General features: G+C 45.4%; 1 protein-coding gene across 4 annotated transcripts in view; it reads left to right on the forward strand.

Moving 5' to 3' along the window:
- The window catches only part of SERGEF (secretion regulating guanine nucleotide exchange factor), a 207,262-nt gene that overhangs the window by 17,432 nt on the left and 171,240 nt on the right, over positions 1-18,590 (forward strand). For 3 of the 4 annotated variants that reach the window (XM_087433133.1, XM_087433136.1, XM_087433134.1), the window contains exons 7-8: positions 1,330-1,392; positions 5,118-5,276. In XM_087433133.1, the coding sequence (XP_087289259.1) occupies positions 1,330-1,392; positions 5,118-5,276 (222 nt within the window). The remainder of the gene's footprint in view (positions 1-1,329; positions 1,393-5,117; positions 5,277-18,590) is intronic. The other variant, XM_087433135.1, reaches the window with a different exon arrangement.

The raw sequence follows: 18,590 nt of genomic DNA on the forward strand, positions 1-18,590 counted from the left end.
CCTGCCTCACCAGGGTATTCACTGCTCCCTGGGCATATCCTGCTTTCTCATTTCTCTGTGCCTTCGGGCGAATTGTTACCTCTGCCTTTCCCTTCCTGTTCCCCTTGCGAAAATCCTGATAATTTTTCAAGGCTTAGCTCAGATACAGCTTTCTCAGTAAAGACTCTTCCCTCTTCTTGCCTCCATTGCATTTTCTTCACGTGCATGGACAGCACAGTTTATTGTGTTGTTTTGAATTGATTATATGTTTTCCCACACCCCAAAGATATGAGCTTTTTAAGGGCAGGAATTGTGTCTGCTTTCTATTTTAGCACAGGACCTGTAACTAGAAGGAATCAGAAATGTTTTGATTTGATTTGATTGTAACGACCTGTTTGGGGTCTGCTCGGGCCACAGCTTAGACTCAGAGCTGATTTGGGGGGTTTTCTGATGAGATAATAGAGTGGATCATCAACTTCCTCCCCTCAGAGCCTTTCCCTTTTCCTCCTCCTGTCTGCACCTCATTGCCGTAGGTTCTGGAGCTGAGACCCTGGGTGTCCTTTCCTCATGTGGCCACCAGGGGCCCAGGGCTTCCTCTGTGGTGAAGGTGGCCAAAACCTCTACTTTGTCCCTTCCTCATTCTACAGGATACTTGAAGGTGCAAGGGGCATTTTATTAAGACACTAGTTAGTTAAATAGAAGTGTCAGAAAAAAGAATGACAGAATAAGACTGCCTTTCTCTTCATGCTAGACCAGGTGACCACAACTTCTAGCAGAGTTGATTGGATTATACCTTGTCAGTAAAGGCGGTGTAATTAAGGGAGGGAAAGTGCTGGATTTGGAGATGGAAGGCCAGTTCAGTTCAGATTCTAGTTCTGCTGTGTGTTGTTGGGAGGCCTGGGTTTGTACTTCGGTGCCTCCATGTGATATCTGAATGTATGAGACATCATTGCTCCTAGGCCACTCAATGACAGAGCTAGGAAATACACATGTACACACACATGTTTATACATATGTGCACCTATATGTATGTATTTATCTCTGCTAGAAACCATGAATTGACACTGATTTCTCCAGTTACAATCCAGTATTGCATGGTCGATTCTAGCCTTCCACCTTTCCATATCTGTACTTTTCCTCTCCTCTCTGATAGTGAGAAATCTCATTCCTTTATCCTCAGTATATTTACTTTTTTGTTCAACCCCCTGGTAGGTAACCAGTCTCCCTACTGTGCCAGTGCCGCTGACTCAGACCTTCCTGCACTGGCTGAGTTTCCCCCCAGGCCTATGTCCCTTGTCTGCCTAGTTTGTTCTGTTATAAATGTAATTTCAAAAGAATTTTTTTTTGTAGGCCTAGAGGATTCTAAAGCGACGTGTGTTGTTGCTGGCTCCTGTCACTCAGCCTCATTGACAGGTAGGTACCAGCTCTTTCACGTTCACATGCTGCCCAGAACTGTGCATCTCTGCCTCAAGTGGTGCTATCGGGACACAGAGAAGAGCAGAGACTTTGGAGTTAGAATTCTGATGCCACCACTGCTCTGATCTTAGGCGAGTCATTTTACCTTCCTGAGACTGTTTCCTTGGCTATAAAATACCTTGTGGGTGGTTTTGAGAATTAAATATGCAAATATGCATACAGCACTCACATGAAACACAGGCTCACGTCCCTGCCTCTGAGTTTGTTTTCACAACTGTACCGTAGGGATGAGAGTATCTTCCTCTCGGTAATTGTAATGGTCCAACAGTAAATCTATACCTAATGTATTGTTATCTTATCCATCGAATCCATTTTGGTGTCTAATATAACTAAGCTCTCTAGCTATCTATTCTCTCTAGCTGTTTAATCTCAAACTAACCTATTTTATCCACCTGTATCTTTCTAATCCATTTATCTATCTCTCTGCTTGCTCCCTCTATATTTATCTACTCTATTTTATTTACTTAACTATATATCTCTTTATTTAACTATATATCTTTTTATCTTTCATCCTTGTATCTTTCTACCTAATCTATGTATCTATATATCTCTCTAAATCTAGTTATGTATATATTTCTCTAATCTAATTTATATTTTTATATATTTCTCTTGTTGATCTCTATTCCATCTCTTTGATCTATCCATCTCTCTATCTAAGCTGTTTTTCTTTCTCACCCTCTATCTCTCTTTTTGGCTATGCATCCATCCATACATTTGACACACCCAGCCAATGCAGTATAAACTTTCTAGTGACAATGCAGCATTTGCTTGAAAGTGAAGGTTCTTTCTTCCGAAGCCCAGCTTGCCCTGAGCCCTGCTGGTAGACGGGGGACAATGGCTCTAAGAGATTTATTTTGGTAAGACCCTTCACACGGAGTTGAATGCATTACATTTTTTAAGCAAAGGGAAATGACTTTCATAGTGTTTTCAGTGTTTTATGTGGCTAGTATTAAGGTGTGTACATAATATATGTAAATTAATTATGGCGTGCATTCCTCAACATCAAATTTGCCATGCGGTCCAACTGAGAAGCTGCATTGTCTCCAGAGTACGAGAGCCATAATGTGAGAATTTAAATATTTTACAAATTCTGAACTACAGATAATTTATTTAATGAATTTAAAACAACCAACTAACAAAAGAAATACCTGCTTTTAGCCTATGTTTCATATTAAGTAGATTTATGTATACGTGAAAATAGTTGAATTAAAATGAATGCCAGCTGTAAGGGACTCCATTGGGCCTCTGGTCTCTCCTCTCCTTTTAGAGGAAGAACTGGAGGCCCCATGGTGGGAAGTGACTTGTTCATGTCCTACAGTCAGTGAGGGATGAGGAAGGCATTCTTTTCTAAGACTAAGAGTAGACTAAGATGTTTCTATTCTGTTCTAATTAATTTGAAATGGCTGGCATTATGTAAACCTAGGGATTCTCTAATTGCTTGCCAACGTCAATCTCCTCAAAAATGTTGTAATTAGTAAAGTTATTTATTATTTCATATGTGGAGCAGTTATATTTTGGTGTTTTAAAAACAGATGTTGAATTTTTGTTTTATTGAGATGCAATTCATATATAACATTCACTCTTTTAAAGTGTACAATTTAGTGATTTTTAGTACATTCAGAAAGTGACTTGGTTTTTGGTATTTTGAAAGTGAGTTAAAAATTGTCGAGAGTACTATCCCTCTTTCCTGCTCTAGTTCAAGCTATTACTCAGTGAATTTTGTTCAGTGCCCTTTAGACCTTTTCTCTGGAGTTGTAGATTATGTAACTGTTTGGCGTTGCAGCAGAATTTAATTTTGCCTGCTGATGCAACAGTGTAATAATCTGCATGTGGAAGGCAGTTTGCCTTTGCAAAAGATGGTGTAGACTTACTAAGAGAAGTGAAGGCTCATTACAGACACAGGCTCATGGTCAGTGGCATCTGTAGCTGACCAGTCCATTTAATGGGTTGAGACTTTGCTGCGGGGGTCCTCTGCCTTCTTGTAAGGGGTCCTCTTACTTTGCACACCCTGGTGAAGTCCAGGGAGGTTGCCCTCTCTCTACCAAATTCCCCTCATAGAACTGCAGAGTGTCAGTGCTGCAGAGGTCACCTGGGTGACAAAAAGGCTCCACTGATTTACACTCCCTCATCTTAGACTCGATGAAACAGAGGCCCAGAATGTGAAGTGACGTGCCCAATGTCAAAGAGGGATCAAGTAGCAGATCTAGAACTTGAACCCTGAATCCTGGCCTAATGTCCTTTAGTGATACTGTCTGGCTTTTAATCAGTTTTTGAGAGTATACCAGACTGCTCTAGAGCAAGCAATGCTGTAAAGCTTTATTGGGAGGTCACACAATGCAGTAGAAGTGAAGACCTGGCTTCTAGTCCTGCTTGACTCCTTATTAGCCGTGTGATCTTGAAAATGACATCTCTGAGCATTGATTAATTTATCTTCAGAGAAGTGCTGTCTAATATAAATATAATGTGAGCTACATTTCAAAAAGTAAAGAGAAACAGGTGAATTAATTTTAATAATGTATTTTACCTAACCCAGTATATCTAAAATATTATTTCAGTGTGTAATCAATATGAAATTTATTAATGAGCTACATTCTTTTTGTTTTTTTTAATTGTCTTTGCAATCCTTTTTGCTTTTTTTTGTCTTACAACACGTCTCGGTTTGGACTACCTACATTTCAAGTGTTCAATAGCCACTGTGTATGCTGTGTGCTGTATAGTGTAGAACCTTAAATGTTAGGGTTGGAAGAGCTCTTACAGACCATCCAAGGAGTGACATTGTAGATTCATAGGCCAAATTGTAGCCCATGGCCCCATTTTATTTGGCTTCCAGTTAAAAAATTTTTTGGACGTGAATGACTGGAGACAAGCACATGCCTTCTGGTTTCCCACGGTCACTCACCAGTCTCTCTTGTTAACCAGTGTCATCAGTTAGATCGTCTGCCCTTCTAGATCAACCACCTTGCCCTGCAGTTTTCAGCTAGTGAAACTAAGGTGTAGAGAGGAAATGATTTGTCCAAGGTCAATAGCTGGTTAGCAGATCCAGGAATAGAGCCAGAGTCACTTGACTCTGAATTTGCTCTCTTTCTGTTAAATCGCAATGTCAGTCAGTCACATTCTTGCTTATATCACAGGATTATTGTGAGGGTCAAATGAGCTGAAGTGCTACACGGATGTGATGTGGCAGCATTATATTTTCTGCTGGACAGGGCATGTGGTAAAATAAAATAGTCTTATGTTTAAAAAGTTTAAGCTTAAATAGTGTATCTTTTAACCTGTTATTTTTAAAAGTTAATGTATTTTTTCCTAACAAAAGGTAATGCAAGCATATATTTTAAAAATGTAGAAAATAGAGAAACATATGTCTTGCACATGGTAGATGTTGAATAAATATTTGTTGAATGAATTAATAAAAAATAAACTCCCACATTTCTATTCCTTGACAAACTACTAAGAACATTTGGCCTTGTTTCCTATTTATAGACTTTAAAAAAATCGTATATGTGATTACGCTATACATGAATTTTGTACTTTGCTTTGCTTGACTTGATGTTGTAGCATACAAATAATACAACTTCTTTTAACCCCTTTTTGTTCAGACTTGTGTTATTTTCCATCATTTTGGCCTAATGTTCCTTCACCTCTTTTGTTGCCCTCTGTTTAAGCTGCAGGAGAGCTGTATGTTTGGGGAAGCAATAAGCACGGGCAGCTGGCTTCCCAGGCTGCTTTCCTTCCTGCGCCCCAGAAAATAGAAGCGCCTTGTTTTCAGAATGAAAAGGTCACCGCCGTCTGGAGTGGGTGGACACACCTAGTTGCTCAGACAGGTGAGAGAGCAGCAGAAAATTTGCGGTTGGCAAGAGCATCTGGGGGACAACTGTTTCAACAGCTGTGGGTGCTCGGGATTAAGTAGGTTGGTTTTTACTGATGAAAAGCTTGAAGGACTGGGAAAGGGAGAACCTGGGATCTAGTTCTGCAATAGGTATGTGGGTTAAGTTAACTCCTTTGGGCCCTAAGAGTCTGTGAGGTTTTGAGAAGGAACCCATTGCAGCAAGCATCACCCAGAAATTCGTCCAGGTTGTTGAGGCGTCTTTGCTTTGTCAGAGGTGAAGAGGTGACTCTGTTTGCATTTCTACCTGAGTCTAAATTAAAGGCATCAGAAACTGTTAAGTTTAAGATAAATATTTCAAGATTGAGGCAAGAGCATTACCTTGAATCGCAGCTGGCATGGTATTTTGATTTAAATCTTTATCAACCCTCACAAACTATGTATGTTGATTCAGACATCCATAGATTCCCTCAGATGTTACCTTACCCTGCCATGCCATCTAGCTTTCGGCATCTTTGTCTTTTCTTGAGTCTTCATGTATTTCTTATCTTTCCCTGAGGGCGGTTCTCCTTTCCTGGTCTTCGTATTCCCGGCTTTGTTCTGGGGGTGCTTTTTGCGTGGCCTTTCTTCTTCCCTGCCTTCCTAGAACTGCTGGCTTCCACAGCCTATTCCAGACAGGCAGCCTGCAGATCTTCAGATCTGTTGTCGTGTCAAGGTCTTCTGAACTTCAGGGGTTCTCAGGAGGCCCCTGGCCTGCTCTTGGCCTGCTTGTTGGCTACACGCAGATCTCTGGACTCCCAAATACCTGGTGACTGTTATTCCAGTGCCTTCTGGCTTTTGTGGGTCTTCAGGTTAGCTTCAGTTATTCTTGGTGAGTCACACGTACTACACATGTGGACACGCAGACATAGACTTATGAGTAGTCATATCTATAATGCTTTTACTTGGTCTTTTAAAAAATTTTTACCATCATTTTGGAACAGAGGCCTGTGTAACAAAAGTGTATAATAAACTTGGTGTATTTACCACTTCAGAGGATTCTCTAAGGAAAGTGTTCATTTGGAGGAAAATCGTGACTTTCCTCAAAGACGTTCAGACTGCTTAAAGATTGGGACTATCTACAGAAATTTTCTTTAAAGAGACTCACTGAGCATAGTAGCTGCTTATTTAATTGTTAATATCTGTCTTTTCCTACAGACAATGAGCTCTGTGAGGGAAGGTGCCAGATTAGTCTTGTTCACTTCTGTGTCTCCACTGCCTAGCAGAGAATGTATTCGTTTCCTGCATTAAATTGTTTCTAGTTAAAAGAGACTAAACATACTCAGATGCGTTTGAGTCAGGGTAGACAGCTAGGATTTCTGAGCTCTTTCCTTGGACTCACTGGTTCGTGAACAGAAGGCTTCAGTTTGTCTCTTTGGATTCAAGAGTCCAACCAAATCAGTTACTGTTTATTGGGAACCTATTGAGCAGTGTGCTAGCCTTGGAGAAACAGAGGAGAAAGGATATGGGCCGTGTCCTTCCACTAGGCTGTGTAGACAGGCTTAAGTCTAAGAATATAGAGATGGAAGACTTTACCATCCATCCGCCCATCATATAGATGGTGAAGATCTGTTTATGTACCATGCCTTGTACTAGATATAAATCCTGCCCTCAAGGAGCCCACTGTCCACTGGGGGAGACAGACCTGTGACCAAATTTCAGTACATTGCAGTCTGAGAAGTGCAACAACAGAGCTAAGTACAGCGTGCAGAGGTAGCATAGAAACTAGCAGGAGTGTGAGTAATTGGGTGTTGACAGGTAGTCAGTCTTCAAAGAATTGCAGTGCAGTAAAATACACTTACTACCAAGTGGTAGCAAATTTGCTTGAGTCTGTCAGTAAACCCTTTACCTAGTTAAATAGCTGACTAATGAAAGACATAAAGATGCTGCTTCTTTGATTCTAGCGTTGAAGCACTGTAACTGATGCTGATTTCCCTGTCTGGGCCAACAGCCCAGCTCTCAGGGTGGGAGGTTGGAACCCACGTCCCTGATACTGTCTGAGTCACTCCAGCTGCTCTGGAGTTCAGCTTCAGGTCTCCACCTCCACTTGAGAGAGTGGTTTTTTGGTAATGTTTCAGCTATTTAATTAACTTGTTAATTCAGATCTCTTGTTTATGTACTTTGTCACTTTCCCCTTTCTCCTAAGTCCAGAATGGTTCAAAGCTGGGATGTTTGAGTGTCCTGGTTCTTGTACTGAATTTTGGGTAAATGGGCATGTCTTGCTCTTCGATTCACTAATTTTGTGCTCCCTCTAGCAGCTGTGGAAGCCTTTGCCCTGGCCCAGTGTCATTGAGAAGAAACACCCAGGTCTTCTAGTTTAATCAGACGTAGCTGCTCGTTTTAATGAGAGCAAGATTTGCTTCCAGGGTCGGAAGCAGCTCATTAGTGGAACAAGGAGTTATTTGACTCAAGTTGTTTTCACAAGCTCCACTGGGGAATTGTTCCTGGACCTACCTACAGGCCACATCAGCACAGAGGCTGCTCTTAGTCTCATTCTGGAAGGCATTAGTTGTGTGATATTGATTTAAAAAAGAGTTTGTGCACAGTGACCATATATCTGTCCAGTAAGATTGGATGGGATGGGATGGGATGGGATGGGATGGGATGGGCTGGGCTGGGCTGAGAGAAAGGGAGCCGACCTTGCTTTTCCCTTTCTCCATAGTCCCTAGACCAGTGATTCTCAACTACAGTCGATTTTGTCCCCCAGGGGACATTTGCAATGTCTGGGGACATATTTGGTTGTCATAACTGGGGTGTGCTACTGGCATCTAGTTGGTGGAGGCCAGAGAGGCTGCTAAACATCCTACAGTGCAAGAGCAACCCCCACAACAAAGAAATACCCAGCCCCCAGTGTTAGTCGTGCCAAGATTGAGAAATGCTGCCCAGGACTGACATCCCCAGTGGTAGCTGCTTAGCTAGGACAGTTCACATCGTATCAGGACAACTTGACAGCTTGTCTGTATGGGAATCTGGGATGCAGTGTCTTGCCTCCCTCTTCAGGAGTCTGGTGCCTGCCTGCAGTGTTTGCAGTGGAAAAATACTTTTCTCTGTTAGTCAGAGGCGCTTGGAAAGAGTCCAAGAGAACCTGTTCTAATCTGGGAAAGTTGGCAAGGGTACCTGTGTCTCAGGCTGGTGGAGCTGCATTCTAGAAACCTTTCCCAAGCTGCTTAATGTCCCTGATCATTGTTCTCAGGAACTTCATGGGACTCCAGGGTGACTTTATCCAGGCTCAGTGACCTGCAGCTGTCTCATCTGAGATTCATGATTTCCTGGCCTGAGGTGCTTCTAGTGAGAGCTGGGTGGCGGATCTGGGTGCCTTCCTAGTTTAATGACCTTGGTCACTTAAGTCACTTCGCCTGTCCAGGCCTCAGTTTCCTCATCTCTCAAGTAGCATATTAAACCCACCTGCATTCTACGTAGGGCTGCTGTGAGCTCCAGATGAATAAATCTGGGTGAAAGATCTCAACGAATGTTAAAATTGTAAAAACTCATACGTAGACGAGGGGTGCCTGAGGTTGGGATATGTGAGCATGTTAAGGAGTTAGCTGTTCCTTTTAGAGAGACTTCTATTTCAGCAGGGCCTGTGCAGAGCTTCATGAGACATACCAGCTTCTCCCCTGAGGGCTCATGAGCTGGCCAGGGACGTGATGCTCGATATCCAGCTCTGACAGGCAGTTTTCTAAAGTCTTTCACTTACATGCAGCCGGCAAGTGGCTCTTTTCTATTATCAACAGTTTGGAAGATCTTTGTTGCCTTATAGATCATTTTCCTTGTTAAAATCTCTGATCGCATTGTCGTTCCTTCATGGTGTTCATCCCGATGTGTAATTGTATGCCTCTCTTTGTATTCTTGTTTGTTTAATGACTAGACTGTAGATTCCATGAGAGCAGTGTCTGGTTTTTTTTTTGTTTTTTTTTGTGAGGAAGATCAGCCCTGAGCTAACATCCATGCCAATTCTCCTCTTTTTGCTGAGGAAGACCTGCTCTGAGCTAACATCATTGCCAATCCTCCTCCTTTTTTTCCCTTTTTATCCCCAAAGCCCCAGTAGATAGTTGTATGTCATAGCTGCACATCCTTCTAGTTGCTGTATGTGGGACGCCGCCTCAGCATGGCCAGACAAGCAGTGTGTCAGTGCGCGCCTGGGATCCGAACCTGGGCCGCCAGTAGCGGAGCACGTGCACTTAACCACTAATGCACGGAGCCGGGCCCGAGCAGTGTCTGTTTTGTTTGTGGCTGTATCCTCGGCACCTGGCGCAGCCCTGGCACATAGTAGGTGATTAGTCACTAATTGCTAATGACAAGTAGAGAGAAACATGGACTTTGAAGTCACACAGGGCTGGGTTTGGAGCTCAGCTCTGTCACCTTCCTGATTGTGTGGCTGTGGGCAGCTCTACCTCTCCATCTCCGTTGCCACTACAGTGGTTCAGGCCACTGTCCCCTCTTGCCTGAATCCTGCAGGTGTCCTCATCTTCCCACATTCACTCCATCTCATGTCCAATCTGTTCTCCATACCTCAGTTGGAAGATCTTTTCAAACCCATCGTGTCACATTCCAGTGGCTTCCCATTGCTCTTAGGATACAAACATAATCCTTTGTGGTCCTATGAGGCCTGTGTGCTCTGCCTGCCTTTCCAGCCCCATTTCTTACTATGCTAGCTCTGGGTCTCTAGCTGATCTCCCCTCTGGCCTCTCCTTGGGTCCTGGAATACAGCACGTATTTCCCACCATAGGGCCTTTGCACCTGATGTTCCTTCTATTTGGCACACTTATCCCTGCGCTCCTTTTTCATTTTGATTTATTTACATCCTTTTTTTTTTTCAGATCTCAACTTAGTCATTGCCTTCTCCGGAGGCCTTCCCTTGACATCCCTGACTAATCCCTTTGCCGTTCTGTCTGTCCTCGCAGCACTACAGCCTCTCCTCTGTGCTGTTTTTTGTAGAGTTCTTTGATGAATTCTCCCTCCTGCTAGACTCTAAGCTCCGTGAAGGCAGGAGCCACATTCGTTTGCTCAGCATTATACCCTCAGTGCTTAGCAGAGTACTTGGCACTTAGGAGGTAGGTACTCAGTACATGTTGGACAAGTGAATAAACCTGACTTCTTTGAGGTTAGTTCTTCATTAGGAACATGAGGAAGTGGTGCCGACCTGGTATGAGGGTTAAATGAGATGATGAATTAAAGCTTCCAGCATCCAGGGGCTGGCCCGGTGGTGTAGCGGTCAAGTTTACGTGCTCTGCTTTGGCGGCCCGGGGTTTGCAGGTTCAGATCCCAGGCACGGACCAACACACTGCTTGTCAAGCTGTGCTGTGGCAGCGTCCCATATAAAGTAGAGGAAGATGGGCACGAATGTCAGCCCAGGGCCAGTCTTCCTCAGGAAAAAGAGGAGGATTGGCAACAGATGTTAGCCCAGGCCCAATCTTCCTCAGCAAAAAGAGAAGGATTGGCATTGGATGTTAGCTCAGGGCTAATCTTCCTCACACACACACAAAAAATATGTTTAAAGCTTCCAGCCTCCAGCACAGCACAGGCTCAGTTGTTGGTTCAGGCTACGTTAGCTTCCTCTGCCCTTTGAAACCTTGGAGCTCTGGAGGTCAGATGCCCCATCTCTTCTCTTTCCCGCGAGGTTTCTGCGGGGCTGGATATGCATGTCTCTGGATAGGCTGATTCAGGATCCCTGGAGAGTGTAGAAAGATCATTGCTTACAAATGCTGAGTGCTGGTTGCTGGTGATTTATTAGAATTTCAAGGGGAGTGATTTACACAAGATCCAAACCTTAATGTGAGGTTGGTCAGAATACCTAGAATCCGTTGCTTTCAGAATGCTGGAAGCTCTCCCTGACCCACGCAGTGTCCTGAAGTAGCCTTGTGGTCTCACAAAGGCTGTGGATTGACAAATGGGCCCAAATACAGGGTCCTTGATGTTCTTCACTTTCTTCAGTGTCACCTGAGAAAGTCCTAGAGTCTTAGAAGTTCTAGAGACTTGGAGATGAAGGAAGAAACCTCCTCACTTTGCAAAGGAGAAAACTGAAACAAAGAGGAGAGCAGGTGACTTGATGGCTGCATTTAAAGTTAGAAATCCAATTCTGCTTTTCAGTAATTTCTTTTCCCTCCCATCACTCTCCTGGTTCTTGGTTATATACTTTTAGGTGAGATGTTTTTTATTCTTCAGTTTCTCTAAAGTGGGGAATTGAATGGCACATGTGGAAGGGACCAGCTGTTAGCAACTCTCCTTTCTTCAAGTGCCACAGACCAAGAAATATTTTATTGCCTTTGATGTCTAAGCATTAGTGAAATCTAAGCCGAGCCATTGATTCACACTAAACTGAGTTTATAAATATATCTAATGCTGATTTTTCTGTTTTGGGGCCAAGATCCTTTCCAGAATAGGGTGACAGTGTATATTACTCCATCTTCTTTGGGACCATGTATCATGAAACCTCAACCGAGCTCAGGGAGGTTCTGACTTCATGGGCTCTATTTAAAGCAGGTGCTTTGGAATTCATGATGTTGGCGCTTTAGAGCTTTGAAAACCCAATAGTTGAAAGTCAAACTGAGCCCAGAGGACTATTTTGAAATGGATAGTTTTTGCTCATTATTAAAGTCATTAGTTCTCATCCTAAAATCCTTAGAATGTCAGGAATGTATGAGAACTTAGAGCTCACCTGGTCTGGCTCTCTCAGTTTAGACATGGGAAAACTGAGGACTGAAGAGGGGAAGCACAGGGAGTGAGTGAAGGAGCTAAGACAGAACTCAGGTCTCATGGCTCTCGGTCCATTGCTCTTTCCACCTTGTCACATTCTCTCCAGAGACGGTGAGGAAGTGTGGCTGACTTGACCACACCCAGGGACCTGAACCAGGAATAATAGTTCTTTTGTACATGAAGCTCTGCTTCAAGAAAACACCAACGCTTACCTGAAATGTGTCACTAGATTCCCTTATTGGATTTATGCGTTCAGTGGAAACGAGGAGATGGCGCCCCAGGAGCCAGATCAGGAGCCATTCCAGGATTCACCGAAGCTGCTGCGTTTCCATTTATGGTAAATCAACAGCAATCGCAGCTGCCATGGACCACTTTTGTCACCACAAAATGCTTTCACATCCGTTTTCTCATATGAATTTGGCAAGATGAGTGATGTTACCCTTGTTCCACAGATGAGCCCCTCATTGGTTAACTGCATCACCCTGGCTCACGGAGATGGGCAGAGCTGAAACTTGAACCTGGTCTTTTGTCCCCAAGCCTGCTACTCTAATTCCAAGTTGTGTGTATCTCAGAATGCTCTGACTTATTAACTAAACTGCTTTTACTCTTCGTAGAAGCATCTTTCTCCAACTTTGCCAGTGCTTCTCCCAAGCAATAAGGAAGAACATTCTTGTTATCCTTAATCCTTCAGCAGGTGTTTGTGGAATGCTTATCTACATGTGTATAGCACTGTGCTACAGAATATAGGGGAATATAAAAATCCAGAACTACCTTCAGGAAGCTTGTAGTTGGCTGAACAAATGAAATATTTAGTAGAAGAATAAAAAAGAATGCGGCAAAGAGCCAGAGGAGTGGCCCAGACGCTGAAGGCTCTAGGGTGTTGGAGGAAGGAGAGGTCAGGGTGGGCAGGGAAATGGGTAAAATCCTTTGGGAAGGTCACATTTTAATGGATGGAGAGTTTGGGACTTGGTTCTGTTGCTTACTCTTTGTCCTCTGCGAAGACACAAAACTCTCTGGTCCCCTTCCTCCCATCTGGGCAGTCGGAGGTTGTGGACATGATGATCTCTAAGGGCCATTCCAGCTCTGCAATTCTATCCTATAAAAAAATAAAACTGGCCTAAGGAAATAATTATGGATATGTTGAAAGAATAAGTATAATGCCGTTCATTGCAGCCTAATTTATAATGACAAAAACCAAGGCCTGGAAACAAATGAAATTGTAGGGGGACTGGTTAAATTGTGTACAACCATATGTTGGAATATCTGGCCATTAAATAGAATGTTTTAGAAGGATATTTAATGACAGAGGAATATGCTTATATAGTAAGTGAAAAGAGTAGATTACAATAAGTTACTACACTATAACTTCTAATTTGTTTTTTAAAAAAAAGGATGTTTGCATAGAAAAGACTAAAAGAAATATGCCAGAATATTATTTCTGATTGGTGGGATTCTGAGTGAATTTTATTTTCTTTTATATTTTCTATGCTGAATATGTAATTTGTAGTCTGATTATATCCCCCCTAAATGTTGAAGTTAATGAATAAAATTTCTTGCCCCTCAGCGCAGGGAACTGGCCCCTTTGCCACCCATCCCTGCGTGTATGTCCTTGACAAATCACTTCCACGGCCCTCAGTTGGGAGGTCGCATGGAAAAGAGGCAAGACACTGTAGAAAGAGGCAGGAAAGCAGGGATCTATTTTTGGCTCAGTGGTGAGTCAGCTTTGTGACCTGAGGCAGCTTCCTTCTGAACATCCCTGAGCCTTGGTTTCCTCATCTGAAGAGGGGAGTTGTAGGTCACAAAAGGTCCTTTTAGCTCCAAGATATACTTTTTCCTGAAGATGGAGAATTTCTCCACTGTGGTGGAACTGGCTCACAGGCCTCCTTGGTTCCTTGAGCCTGGTGTCCTTGCTTGCTTTCCTGCTCCTCTGCACCTGGGCTGGTCTGCCTGGCTGCAAGCCGATTGCTCCTATTCAAAGTTCAGGGTGGGATTGGATGGAGCTGAGTGACAGGGCTCAGAGCTGGGAGTGTGCAGTGACAGCATTCCACCGCTGGAGGGAAGTGTTGTGACTACTTCCCCCTCACCCACTGTCCTAGTTGCTCTGCCAGTGGAGAGTAGCCTTGATTTGGTTTCAAATTCTAGAATTTTAGAATTAAAAGGACTTTGAAGATCATCTAGTAGAACGCTGTTATGCTGCAGATGTGAGATAATAGAGGCCACAAAAGGCAAGTAACCTACTTATAGTTGAACAGTATGTTTTATCAGGGTCTGCACTATAGGGTTTAGAAGAAGGCTGCAGACAGAGCTGAGAGTGTGACAGTCGCGTCCACAAAAGGGTGGCCAGCTCCCATGATTGCATAGGAGTCTAAGGGATCTGCCTGGATACACCTTTACAGAGCTCCTCTGGCCAGGAGCTGAGGGCCTGGAGATGGAGAAGAAAGCTCTGGCTCTGCCCTGAGGAGCTCAGTCTGGTGGGGTGATGCCCCCCATGTGTCCGCCTTGCCCTCGGTATCTGCCTCTCCTGAGTCAGGCTGTGGTGGTGGCGTGGAGGCTGGTTTGTGGAAGACCTGTAAGGGTCCTTGTGAATGACACCCCCCCAAGGTTAGGAGGTACCGCAGGCATCCCCAGTTGTTTTCCAGTGACTTTCTGCAGGCTGTGCTCACATGTTCACATGTCCTATCTTACCATTTCTTGAGGTTTGGAAGGAATCCTGACAGTTCGTTTCCCAGCTTCCAAAGGCTTTGTTTCCTTGGCCCTGGGCTGACTTTATTTTTGGTTTCCAGGGTGCTCACAGCCCTAAGCACTGGGGTAAAGTGGAATTGTGTGCTGGTCTGGGAGCCAGGCAGCTGTGCGACCTTGGGCAGGTTACTTCCTTTGTGGGCTGGGAGATCAGGCTCTCAGCTGCAGTTGTGTCATCTCTGCCAGAGAGATGAAGTTCTGGTGTATTTTTGGTTTTTGTGTCTGGCAATGAATACCCCTTGATCTGTGGTCCAGAGAAGTGCAGTGTGTGTCCAGCTGAAGCAGAAGCAAGGTTCACCCTCTGAAGTAGTGCATTCGAATAAGGGACTTTCAGGGGCCCTGGCCAAAGCCACATGCCGCTGGGCCTGGAGGGCCACCAGATGGCAGCAGTGGGCAGGCAGACGGCCTTGGGGGTGAGGCTGGTAGGGCCAGCATCCAGTCAGAATTAGCAAGGTCAGAGCTGAAAGGACCCCCAGAGGTCACCCAGGCCCTCCCTCTCTTTTTTAGATGGGAACTCAGGTCCAGAGAGGGAAGAGGGCTACCTAAGGTCTCACCGTGATATGATACCTGAGTATCTCCTTGCTTGTGAGAAGAACCGAGATCAGAGTGGCCTCTAGCTGGCTGCCCCACAGGAGAGCCGGGAGACAAGGGCCTGGGCCCTGGGCCAGTGAGCCGGAGGTGGGAAGGGCAGGGGCCAGCAGTTAACTGTCTGCCTTGATCCTGGTTTCTTGGACCGTCTGGTCTTAACGCTTTCCACCCTCCTCCCTGCAGCAGGGGCAGTGTCCACTGTCTTTTCTGCCCTCCTCCCGTCTGCCCAGTTCTCCTCCAGGCCAGGGCCCTCCCATCAGGCTGTGCCATGAGGAAGCTTTGTTAAGAGTTGTCTCACAGTCCCCACACCCGACAGATGCCCAGGCCCAGGGCCTTGCCTGAGGCACGCTGCAGTAAGACGCGAGTTACACAATTGGTTGAACAAAACAATTTTTCTTTTTAATTTCCCAGGGGGCAGAGTAGGGCAGGGCACCAGTGTGTGTCAAGCACCTAGCATGTACCAGGTGCTGCCTTACATACTCCTCATACCCCTGACATAGGGTTCATTCCCTCGCATTCCAGGTGGGAAAATTGAGTCTCAGAGAGGCTCAGGGGCTTGTCTAAAGTAACACAGAGAGTTAAGAAGCAAAGCAGACCATGCTTGAACCGTGCTCCGTTTGATGTCAAGGATCGTGTCATTTCATCTCATCATGCTACCTCCCCTCAGTGACTGCACTGGAAATGAGTGGCTCCCAGGCTTTAGGGCACGGAGGAAGAAATACTTCTCTCTTCCCACAGCTGTGGGGCAGTTGTGGTGGTGGGCTGCTAGGGCAGGAGGCCTGTGAAGCAGTAAAGGGCCGGCATTTGGGGGCAGGGTGGGGGTGGTGGCAGAAGCGCCTGAGAAGAGGGGAGGTGCCCTTCCTCTGTGTGCCTTACGCTAGCAGCTCCCTCTGCTCGCCTCTCCAGCCCCCTTGAAGCTGTTGCCAATTTCCATCTTTCTGCCCACTGTCACCTCTCACAGAGGCCTTCCCTGTCTGCCCCATCCGAAATGGCCACCACCACACTCTCAGCCACACACTAGGCCATGCCCTGCTTTATTTTTCACTTCCTGAAACCGTAATATGATTATTGGTTACTTATTTGTGGTCACTCTCTCCTCACCAAATGCGAGCCCTCCCAGGTCAGGGACTTGGTCAGTTTTTAGCCCCCCGGATCTCCCCTGCACAGAAGAGAGGTGCAGTGAGGGCTAGCTGCATGGAATGGCTGTAGTTTTGGGATGTGGAAGCTGTGCCGTCTCCAGTGGCCAAGCTCCCGAGACCCAGCCTGGGCCCTACCCTCTTCCCACCTTCTCGGAGAAGTGCAGGGCGGAGAGCCTCAGCTCCCTGAGGCAGACAGTGACGCCTGAGGCCCCAGGGTGGTAGGGCCCGCTTTGCCCCTGCGTGTCTGCAAGGCCTTGCCCTGGGTCCTCGGCTTCCCCATTGTCCACAGCGGTGGGGCACCAGCCACTCTGCCAGCTCACCAGATGGTTCTGGGAAGGGCTCACAGGTCCCTGGCAAAGGGCTCGGTTTCCATTCAAGGAATCGTCATCCTCTTTCCTGGTGGGGATTGATTTGTTCCAGGAGCTCTCTAAAAGTGGGTGTTAAGTGACCGGCCTGTAGTTTTGCCATCATTTTTAGGTTCCTGATGAGTGGCCCTGTGCTTGCCCTTTCTCAGGAGACCTTGCCTGTCTCACGGGAACTCTCAGTAATGGTGGTGACAGCCAGTGCCTTAAAGTGCTCTCGGATGTGTGCCAAGATGAAAGTGGCCCATTTTGAGGAATCTTGGATCAGCTTTTTCCTAATCTGAGTGTGACTTTTTACCTTAGGAGGAAGGCTGATGTGGCTAAAAGAGCCCTGAAGAGCCAGGTTCAAGTTCTAATTTGGCTGCTGGTTGGCTGTGTGATCTTAGACAAGTCATTTAACCTCTCAGAGCCTGAATTTCCTCATCTGTTAAATGAGAATCGTAATCTCTAATTTGCCTCACAGGGATATATAGTGTCGTTCACTCATTCACACATTCCTGCCTTCATTCCTTCACTCTGTTATTCAATAAATATTTGTTGACTAGGCAGAGGTGAGGGGAGGGCCTTCCAGGCAGAAGGAATCCTGCAAACAAGGGTGTAGAAGTGGGAGGCGCACCCTGGCGTAATTTGCTTAACGTGGGGCTGGATAGAGTGAGAAGGGACTGGAGACACTCAAGTGTGATGGTGTGGATCCTCACTGGGGCTTTGTTCTGTGAGCGGTGGAGGGAGCAGCTGAAGGCTTCTGTGAGGGGGAGGGTGATAAACATGAGCAGGAAGGAGCCACTCTGCCTCAGGTGTCTCTGACGGCTCCTCTCTTGAGGCCTCATGCTTGCTCCTTGCCTCACGTCTCATCTCTGTGGCTGATTTTGACGTGTTCTGGGTTCTCGGGGAGCCCCATCCCCTGTGAGCCGTGGTTGCTATTAGAATACACAAGATGATAGGGCCTGGGGTTATCTGGCTCATTGATCTGCCTTCTGGGAGGTTGGCCACATGGAAGGTCACTAGGAAACCATCATGTTGCCTTCAGTCATGAAGCATTTCTTCGGGGGCTAGAGATGAGCAGCTTTGAGGCTTCTCACACACGTCTCTGAGGAGCTGGAGGTGTGTGGGGAAGGGTTACTTGCATTTGTCAAGGATGCCCTGAGTGCCAGGTGTTTTGCCAGGGCTTTACAAAATGATCTGTTTAATCCTTAGACAAAGTTTACTGAGTGAGGCTCACTCCTGTTTTCATGAAACTGAAGAGCGCTTGAGAGATGGACTCGCCCTACCTGGTTCTTAGCCTCACCGTATTCAATGCGAAATGGGGGTCAGCAACACTACCGCATCATCTTCAAGGGAGTTGTGAGGATCAAGTGAGATCCTGGATGGGAAAGCTCTTTGTAAACTGGAAATTACTGTATGCATAGGCAGGCATATTTATAGTACTACTTCCCAGCGAAATCCTTTGAGATTTGCTTGGGCCTTTCCTGCCTGGGCAGATAGAAGGTTCGAACCTTTGGTTTCTTTGTGCATTTTCTTCCAGCCGGCTCCAGTCAGTGGCTCCACTCACCACTTCTTTCTTTTAAGCCCACAAATATGAAGGTACTGCTCTTGTTTTAGAAAATTAATGCTACAGTACAAAATTAATATCAAAGTAAGCTTACTTGTTTGCCATTTTGGTGAAAACAATAATAGATCATGGAATTTTAATGCTGGAAGGGACCATCTCATCCTTATTTGAAATTTGAGAAAACAGAAACCCAGGGAGAT

This window comes from Ceratotherium simum, chromosome 7, assembly GCF_057802395.1.
Source record: "Ceratotherium simum simum isolate JZ-2026a chromosome 7, ASM5780239v1, whole genome shotgun sequence".
Lineage (NCBI taxonomy): Eukaryota > Metazoa > Chordata > Mammalia > Perissodactyla > Rhinocerotidae > Ceratotherium > Ceratotherium simum.